Source organism: Oreochromis niloticus, linkage group LG9, assembly GCF_001858045.2.
Source record: "Oreochromis niloticus isolate F11D_XX linkage group LG9, O_niloticus_UMD_NMBU, whole genome shotgun sequence".
Classification (NCBI taxonomy): Eukaryota; Metazoa; Chordata; class Actinopteri; order Cichliformes; family Cichlidae; genus Oreochromis; species Oreochromis niloticus.
This window is the reverse complement of record NC_031974.2, coordinates 13,234,165-13,244,458: the sequence shown is the minus strand read 5'-3', so window position 1 is coordinate 13,244,458 and position 10,294 is coordinate 13,234,165. Positions and strand designations below refer to the sequence as shown.

The 10,294-nt window shown below is 37.8% G+C and overlaps 1 protein-coding gene across 1 annotated transcript; it reads left to right on the top strand.

The window, feature by feature from the left end:
* The first annotated feature begins 3,858 nt into the window (after positions 1-3,858).
* LOC100710024 (ADP-ribosyl cyclase/cyclic ADP-ribose hydrolase 1-like) lies at positions 3,859-8,904 on the top strand. The gene is made up of 8 exons (XM_005449025.4): positions 3,859-4,059; positions 4,812-4,938; positions 5,035-5,173; positions 6,280-6,362; positions 6,983-7,056; positions 8,332-8,418; positions 8,523-8,609; positions 8,711-8,904. Exons 1-8 carry the CDS (start codon positions 3,920-3,922, stop codon positions 8,766-8,768), a joined length of 795 nt encoding a protein of 264 aa, XP_005449082.1. The 5' UTR covers positions 3,859-3,919; the 3' UTR covers positions 8,769-8,904.
* The last annotated feature ends 1,390 nt before the right edge of the window (positions 8,905-10,294 follow it).

Below are 10,294 nucleotides of genomic sequence, written 5' to 3'. Positions count from 1 at the left end.
GAGAGCTTCGCTTTTACACTCAGCTCTCTCTTCACCATAACAGACCGGTACAGCGTCCGCATCACTGCAACCGCTGCACCAATCCGTCTCTCGATCTCCCACTCCCTTCTCCCATCACCCAGAGACACTTAAACTTCTCCACTTGGGGCAGGAACTCATCCCCGACCGGAAGTGGGCACTCCACCCTTTTCCGGCTAACCATGGACTCAGATTCGGAGGCGCTGATTCACATTCCCACCGCTAAACACTCGGCTGCGAACCTTTCCAAGGTGAGCTGGAGGCCATCACCTGATGAAGCCTACAGGACCACATCATCTGCGAAACTATTGCAAAAAAAGTAATTAGATTACTGTTACTTTCCTATAAGCATGCTGCTTTACTGGGTTATTAAACCTTGATTTTGTTTGTGAGAGTGTCTCATGACAATGACGTACAGGCGTGGTAGCAGCAGACATGTGTAGATCAACAATGGATATTATGGAGTGCAGGAGAGAGTACAACCATGCAGCATTTAAAGCTTGGAAGTACTGACATTACTTTGAGTTTGATTCTGTAAAAAGTGACAAAAACATCAGTGTCCGCTGTTCACTGTGTGGGAAGAAAACTTCTTTCTACAGAAAAAAATCAAACTTCAAATCTGAGCAAGCACTGACCACACTGCCACGGGAATGTGAAATTCACACAGAATCCCTCAGATCCTTCCACTGACATGACCGCTGCTGCACCGGGCAAACCTCCACCTGCTCCACACCTTCTAAACAGGTGAAAAATAGATTGTGTGACAGGACTCAGTGCTGCTGAGTTTTTGATTTTATTGATTTTTTTGCTGTGTTTTAATTGCATCTCTTTGAAAGAGTGAGTGTAAACACAAAACGTTATTTTATTTTATATGCTGGAATATGCAGAAAATAGGTTCAAATGTTAAACAAATTTTAAAGTCAAAGACTGTTGCATATAATTTAATTTTTGCTTAATGCCATGTGCATAAAGTTAAAAGATTAAAACTAATAAAACAATTTTTAAAAAGTGACTTTTTCATTTGATTCAATTTTATATGATGGATTATGTAGAAAAATTTAATTGGGCTGAAAGGTTTATTGCTTTATTACCTATTCAGGTTGTGTGTCATGTTTATTTTAAAAAGCAACTAAACTAAGTAACTAATTACTTTTGAAAATATGTATTCAGTAAAGGAACTGGATTACTTTCTTGGAGAAGTAATTAGTAACTAAGTACTTTTTTTAAATCTGACCAACACTTCTGTTGATGCAGTAAAAGCATAACTAGATTAAAAAAAAAAAAAAAAACAGCGAAACACTATCAGGCATGGATTGGTCTCCCCAGAGCCCAAACCTCAACATTAGTAAAGCAGTGTGGGAATCATCTTGACAGAGAACAGAACAAAAAGCAGCCAATATCCAAAGAAGAGCTTTGAACCTTTGAAGAAGCCTTAAAAACACTTCTTGGAGAGTATTTAAAGATATAACAAGAAAGCTTGCCTAAGAGACTTCAGACTACTTTAAAGGTCTTTAAAACTGTACAAACTTTTGTCTTATATACTATATTTTAACGTCAGATGGATTTATATAAGGGTCAGTATATTATAATTAGTGCTAATGGGTCAAAGTGAAAGCAGTTAAACTTTTATTTTAAGTTGTAATGACCTAAACTACATCCATGGACGGCTTCATGATAACAGTGTTAATGGAGTGGACGAGCACACTGACAGGTTTGATGAACAATAGCTAAATAATGATGCAGTCAATGTCAACATGGACCAGAAGTGTTTGTAGCATTTAATTTGGACACAGCATCTTATTTGGACCATAGTAGTGCTATAGTGGGTAAAAATACAATAAAACTGCACTGAGGAAAAATTTCTTATCTTTAAAGTATTTAGCTCACAGGTAGAAAGATGGGGTTTTGTCAGTGAGCCTTTAGCCTGGAGTTTCTTCTTTAGAATGCTCCTGAAACAAGACGAGACTTCCAACATGAAAGTGAAATTCATTAAGTAAATCCAAACACATTCAAGTAAATAACTAGAAAATACTCAAAGAAAATTTTAGTTTATTGACCTGTACAGACAATGACCAGTAACTTTTTCTTGACATTTGGCAATGTATAAAATTGTTGTCTGAAGGCCAAAAATAATTGGCCCCACCAGGAAGGCACCAGGTGTGACCCAGTACAAACCTGAGCAGCCAGCCATGGACACTGAGAACCATCAATCTACTGGTGGGGACACCAGCCACTGGCAGGGTGTGTGGTGGGAGGAAATAGGCCCCCACACCTCAAAGAGCCAGAGATGTTCTAAGAGAGGTGGAGTCTAAGGCCTGACCTGAAACATAAACGTAGACACACGGGCATACACAAGACACAAGCATCATTCCCACCCTCATCTACACATATACAAATACTCACCCAGTTGCCCAGCATAGACACACCAAAATGAATGCTGTACACACACTCACACTCCCATACAACCTCTATTCACTCAGGTCCAGGCACCAATACCCCAACACTGGCAATCTGCCCCAGACCAAGGATATGGTCCCCACAGCAGAAGACTAGCCCACCAGCACCAGTCAGACACTGACTGGACGGCCATCTCCTCCTCCATCCAGTCACAGACAATGAAGAGAGAACAGGGGTGTGAAAAGACCCCATGCCTCACTCCGCCTGCTCATATGTGGCTAAATGAAGAGACCTAACTCTGGATGCCATTCAGTATGCCCACCCCCAAAGCCCTATATGTATGTCATTAGAGTGTAGGTAATGAAAGCATCTAAGTTGTGGAATAACATTGAGACACAGGTGGCCAGAGGTGCATAGAAAAGGAATGCCTCACCTGCACCTCAGTGATGTTCCTGATCCACTGGGATTTTCCCACACAAACATTTCTAGAGATTACACAGAATGTTCTGAAAAAAAGAAATTATCCAGAGAATGACAGTGCTCGGGAATCCTGTCTTGTATCAACTGATGGTGGTGTTGGTGTAATGATGTGAGGAATATTTTTTGACAACTTTGTACAACTTAAAATGCCACTGGCTACATAAGTGTTGCTGCTAACAATGCCCACCCCTTTGCAAACACAGCTATAAGGTAATGGGCAACTCGAATAATCTCAAACTGCCTTCTTGAGCATAACAATGAGTTCACTGTATTCATATGGTCTCCACAGTCACCAGAGCTCAGTCAAAAAGAGCACCTGTGGGATGTGGTGGAATGAAAAACTGAAATCATGGCTCTGCGGCCAACAAATCTGCAGCATCTGTGTGATGCTGAGTTGTTGATAGAAACCAAAGTCTCAGAGGAATTTTTCCAGCATCTTTAAAGTATGTACGCCAAAATGAGTCCAACCCAGCACACGCGAGGAATACCTAAAAAAGAAAAAATGTCCTGTGAGGGTATCTATGTTGGTTCATTTGTCATAACAGGTTGAAAATGTAATTGAAGTAAAATTGTGTATATTTCTGAAAATATTTTCTGTTGTTTCATTACATGAAAGATAACGTTTTAAACTTTTATCTGACATATATATGTATATATATATGGAGCGCGCGCGAGAGAGAAAGCGCCGTCATCCTGTGTCTCCATAAATAGATGTCCACGCTCGCACGATAGTGACAGTAAACAACATTTTGAGCAGACTATATGAAATAAAAGTTTATATATGCTTGGGTTGAGGTTGTACCTTAAGTCCAGCAGACTTTTAAATGAGCACTTGCTGCGGTTCACCCTTTTGCGCATTTACCTTCTTCATCGTTGTACAGGACTTCTGATTGGAGAGAGCTTTAATAGTTTGTGTGCGCGCTCATTCCGCGTCTTAATAAATAGACGTCCCAGCTCGCTCGAACGTTTTGTTGGCCATACTTCTACAGACGTCTACATTTCTATGACTTTTTACACATTTTAAATGGGATTGTGTAAGAAACTACTCATTGGGGATGGCATCACTGCTCTTATTACGTTAATCCTCTGCTTGTCATTGGGACTGACTGTTGTTTCGAGGAATATTACGTCTACATTTTTCTCTAGGTGTGAGAAGTTTAATGAGTAAGTGATAATATTTCAACACTTTTTTAATTTACACTTTTTGTTATGTCTAAATTTTTACGACTTTTTACGCATTTATAATGGAACATGAGCAGTCTCGTCGACTGGGGAAGCGCTGCGTAATATTAATTGTCATCGTTGTCCTTATTGTAATCAGCGCCGTGGTGTTTGGACTGACTCTCAAAAGTGCATTTGAATCTACATTTTTGTCTAGGTGTGAGAAGTTCAATTAGTAATCAATGACTGATCTGTTAACGTTCTGTATCGAGCCAGCTGGTTTGCACATTGTTAATATCTAATAATAATGTATACCACTGCACATTATCATTAAATCCACGTAGACATAACATTATCAGCACGTAGACATAATGATAATGTGCATTGAGTAAATGGAGATATGAACTGCATTATGTCTGTCGGGTGTTTTTGCGTGTTTCCTTTTGTGATATTTTTGTGATATTTGAATTTTGCAAGAAACAAGTTACAAAACATGATATCACCAAGTGCACATTCAGCGTCCACAGTCTAACCCCATGTAATGCAAGTTCCCTGCCATGGATTTCTTTCAATAATATCTTTAATCATCTGGGGGGGGTTTTGACACCAGTTTTTTTTTTTTAATTAAATATATAAGAGTTATGTAAATGTGTTACACTATTTAACATACTTAGCATTTCTTTAAATCAAAATACATGTAAACATTAAACAATATAAACACACTTAAACATTAACAAACTTTATTAATTTTTCAGATATGACTGTCAAAAGCTATGGGATGCCTTTCAGCAGGCCTATGTTAACAAGGATCCATGTAAAGTTCCAGTGGAAGCTTATGATCCCCTGATTGCTGCAGCCCCCTTCAAACATCAGTGCAACAAAGTAATAATCAATGATTACACCATCTCAATCATCCCATCTGCCATAATCATGGATTATTTGTTTAACAATGTATAATTATCTGTGTTTGTGGGTTAGACGATGTTCTGGAGCAAAACAAAGGATGTGGTCCATGGTTTAACTGCAAAGAGAAATGATTGTTTTGTCACTTTGGAGGACACTCTGTTGGGATCTGTCCTGGATAATCTGACCTGGTGTGGAAAAGAAGGCAGCAACGGTAACACTCCCAAAGCAGCAGATAATAGTTTTAAAGTTTATTATTCGAGCGCTATAAAAATCTAGACACTGGCAAAAGAACACTGACAGTTTATATAGAGTAGTTTATATAAGTCATGCTAAAATCTAAAAATATATGTAATTTGTCGTGCAAGACATGATTTGTTATTTGTGTGGCCTGTTGTTACATTTACATACCAACAGCAAGTCATGTCAAGGTTTTTGAGCCCTGACATTTAAGGAGAATTTCTTAAACTTGTCACTTGAAGAATACACTCACACACAGATCAGATAAACCTTTAACTGTGGTGTTCATGCCCTCACTTGTTCTGAGAAGATCGCAGCTTTCACACAACAGCTATCACTTGAGAATGTTCAAGAAACCTTGTGAAGTTAAACACAATCAGGCTACAGAAAACAGAAACATAGAAGTCTACAATACTTTCTATGTAAGCAGAGCATCTTTTTAGCTTCCCCTTTTTAAAAAGATACAGTTTTCCTGATAGTTTAAGGTCAGCTCACCAGAGCTGAAATTCTGTAAGAATTTCTGTGCCCTTTCAATGATGTAATAATAACTATATCAATTAATCGTAATAATAAAGTCAAGGTTGTTACAGCCAAATGAAGATTTTTTTAACTTTTGGTTTCAGCGCAAATTGGACAAACACATCCTATGTAGACAAGCATCATTTATCAAATATATTTATAAAAAGAATAAGTTTATCTTCAAGATAGAAATTGTGTTTCTCTTAAAACACGTTATCTCCATGAGCTTGGTCATCAGGGATGTGTTCCCTATTAGGTGTGAAAGGTTTAACTTTGTTTCTAGTTTTGGAAATAACTGATGCAAAATTTGCTTTGAGTAAAGCAGCATTTTCAGGTTTTATTCTTTTAGTAATTAATGTAAACACAATATAGAAGTGATTTTACATTTGAGCTACTCAGAGAAGATTTGGAGTCAACCCTCTGATTAAGCGGCTGTGTGCCCTAGTTTTTTCTTTTTTCTCTTCTGTCCTGTGTCATTATGTAATGTTGTGAGATTTCTTTCCTTTGTTGTATTTTATTTTGAGGAGTTAACCCAAGCAAATATGTGTTTTGTTATCATAGATACCTTTACTACTGGGTGCCCCGGATGGTCAGAGTGTGTAAACAACCCTGTTCGCTCATTTTGGAATCGTTCCTCTGCTGCTGTAAGTTTTCAACATTAATTTGCTCTCTTTTCTGTCTCTCTGTTAAACAGTATAGTCCTGAGGTCGTGCATTGGTTGAAATGACACACAAGTGGACCGCAGAGTGCAGCAAATCCCCCCTGAGTGTAAATGACAGTGATGGAAAAAAGAAATGTTCACGCTGTCTCGTGGTCTGTCAATGAGGCTTTGTGTCAGTCTCGATCTCTAGAAGAAATAGAAAAACTGGAAAAATGACCACAGTCACATTAAAAATGACATCTGTGAAATTATTGCAACATTTGGACAGTAAAATAATTTTAAATACAACATTGCATCATAATGGTAAAACCTCAGTGATATGTTGCAGCCTCAAACTTCCTGTTATGAATATAATGATGTTCACATAATATATCAAACTGTGGAGTAAGAAGTGCAGTCATTTCTCTAAATAAGGGACTTTAGAAACGTCCAATGTTCCATTATCACATCAATAGTGACTTCTTCATGATTGATAAAGCTCACTTTACAGGAAGACACAAACACCTAAGTCTAAATTTGGGACAAAATATTGTGTTGTTTTTTAGTGTTTTCTTACAAGATGACTGAGTGTTTCTTCAAAATCCCCTTTGTGTGTCTGTATAGTTTGCAGATGTAGCCTGTGGTAATGTCACGGCAATGCTAAACGGATCCATCAACACGCCATTCAATCCTACAAGGTAGGACTGCTTCTGCTTCTCTCACAGTTCTATGACTTTTACTGAGTAATGTTATGTTTTTCTTTCAGTGGTAATTACAGCCACCAAACAATTTAACAGTGATATATGTGCTGAGAGTTAAGTAAAATTTGTCATTGCAGATTAAAAGAAGTGCTATTAAAAAAACAGTTATTATTGTCTTTGTTGCACAAGGTCAAAGGATGTTGTGCAAAATATGTTCTTCCTCTACAAACCAAATCAGGTTTAAATGTTTGTCTCCACTCTGGGTCATTTTGGTGTGGGCTGCTTCATTTTCATTTATGTTTCAGTCACACTAGAGTAAAACTAGGACTGCAGCATCCTTGCAACTCAGAAACAAATCAGCACAGTTGAAGTTGCAGTTGAAGAGTTGACTGCATTGAATTTTCTTAGCAATCAGCAACTGAATTCAAGTAGTTCAGTTCAATTCAATTCAGTTCAATTCAAATCAATTCAATTTTTTTATATAGTGCCAAATCACAACAACAGTTGCCTCAAGGTGCTTTATATTGTAAGGTAGAGCCTACAATGAATAAGTACCAGATAACTTATGAACGCAGACAGATTGAACACTGCAGTCAGTCTGTCTCTTTACTGTAGAGGACTCGACTCGACTCGCTGCCCAAGGGTTTTGTTCTGGATTATAAAAAGGCAAAGTTGATGGTCACTTTTATCACTTTGCAAATCTATGAAATTCTGGCTGAACTCTGAATATAAGTAGTTAATAAAGATTTTTGTCTAACCTAAAATGCTGACAGCAACACAAGGTAAGAGATTTGTGGTTTTCATTAATTTATCACAAACACATTGCTTGTAATTGTCAAATTGGCCTCATTTAATCACAAACTGATAGCAGACTGATTCTGTCTAACTGCTGTTTTATCCTCGTCTTGATACATCAGAGCTGCTTTGAAGATGGCAGCTAGCAGGAAGCGGTCACAGACCTGTTCTTATCTTAAGAGCAACATTTTAAGAGCAGTCTCATGGCTCAAGTTCATTGTAGAGGGTCACAATACCTCCGGTAATGCCACGGTCTACAACCCTCACTTTCCCTAGTGTGACTGCAACATAAGGCATTCTGCACTGAGAATAATTCTCTGAGGTGACCACTAATCCTTTTAGTACTGTAGAAATTCTTTAAGAGTGTGTCGTAGGCTCAAGTGCCACATAGATTAAAAAAAAATCTGTGTTGTGGTGATAGCAATATCTAGTTGAATTTTTGTACTCTGAGCTGCTGTTCTTGTTTTTTCTCTTCAGTAATTTTGCAAGCGTTGAGGTGCCGAGGTTTAAAGCCTCTAGGGTCAAGAAGCTGAATGTTGTTATGGTCATACAGAAGAATGCCATGTAAGGTTTTCTCTTTATACACAAATCTGTCACCACAATGTGCGTCCAATATTTTAAAATTGATCCTATATTCACTGCTTCTGTTCTGCTTCTAACTTCTTCAGATCAAACTGTAATCATTCATCCTTAAAAGAGTTAGAGGCGAACATGACAAAGAGAAGTATAACATACACCTGCAAAGACGTGTCTGAGTAAGTACATGTGCGTTACAGAGGAGCTGACGACCTGTTTGTATCTGTCCACACAAAACACAACTGACCTCTTGTTATTATCTTGTAATGTATTCAAACAGATCTCGGATTCAGGAATGCGGCTCCAAACCAGAGATTGCGTGTGGAGCCTGCTGGTGAACAAGTCTGATGTCAGTCACAACATAGTAGCATTCAGCCACAGAAACATTTCTAGTGTTTCCTTTTAACTTTTTAAATAAAATTTGAGAATTTTTGTACATGTAAAATGTATTTTTCTAAAAATGTATGTTTCTAATACATTCCATTATGACAATGTACATTTAAATTTTTTGGGATCTGAAGTTAAACTTCTTTGTTTTTTTAACTAAACAAATTCAGTACCATGGCTGCCATCTCCTCGTTGGCAGAATATAAACTTCAATAAAATGTTGATTAAATGTTCTTTGTTTTATTTAATGTTTTCAAGTCATTTTAAACATGTACATTTCTAAAAACATACCTAGATATAAAAACACACAGTGGAAGACCATCAGTCATGTATTGGTCTCCTCAGAGCCCAAACCTCAGCAGCAGTGTGGGAATCATCTTGACAGAGAACTGAACAAAACACAACCAACATCTAAAGAAGAGCTTTGAATGTCCTTGAAGAAGCCTTGAAAACTCTTCCTGGAGACTATTTAAAGAAATAACAAGAAAGGTTGCCTAAAAGAGTTCAGGCTGTGTTGAAGAATAGAGGTGGTCATTCCAAATATTGACTTTTAGAGTCGTTAGAATTATAAAAACTCTTGTCTTATATACTATATATTAACATCATATGGATTTATCTAAAGATCATTATATTATGATTAATGCTAAAAAGGTGAAAGTGAAAGCACTTAACCTTTAAAGTTGTAAATGTAGCAGAATGAATATCATACTTTCCAGGCACGTGCAGAGGGTCGGGGCTGGAGGGGCTTGAGCACCAGCCCCTTTCCTGATGGGTGCCCAGAGTGCCCTTTTGTTGAGGCAACTTAAAAAAAAAAAAAAATTATTTATTTTTTTAATGTGTGTGTGCGTGCGGAGTCCTGTCTGTGCCCCTCAACAATAATATTTAACTATTAATCACAGTTTTGCTAAATAAAAGGATCTGGCTTGCATCAGTCACATGATCACTATTAACCAATGATCGCCCTTGACAGCAGAACGCGCTGGTTACGAGCCGGGAACGAGCTCATAAAGAGCACGCGCATTTTTAGCGGTCCGGAGCTGTAGGAGAAACACAAATTAACTCAGAAACACAGACTGATGCGACAAAACCAGTAAGTAGGTGTACAGCGTACACTGTAGTGTATAGCACACAGGAGTATTAGCTTATTACGTACACGTTGGTAAGCTGTCTTGTTGCAACTGACGAACTGAAACAAAAGAGCTTGCTGTGTGTGTAACAGCGCGACAAACCTGTCCTTTTATTAACTGCACAAGTAGTGCTGGTCATAGCTGCTGGCTGACTGTGTAAGGCTGTCATGGGTCTGTAGCTCTGTCCACCGTTTTAGGGAACATATTTAGTTTTAAAGTAAGTTACAGGGCTTTTCCTGCCTTTCTGGAGGGCTTATATTTCACTAAAAACGATCTAATATGCATGTCCACATAATTATGGATTATTATAATTATAATATTTAAAAAACATACGCTGTATTTTAAAGAAC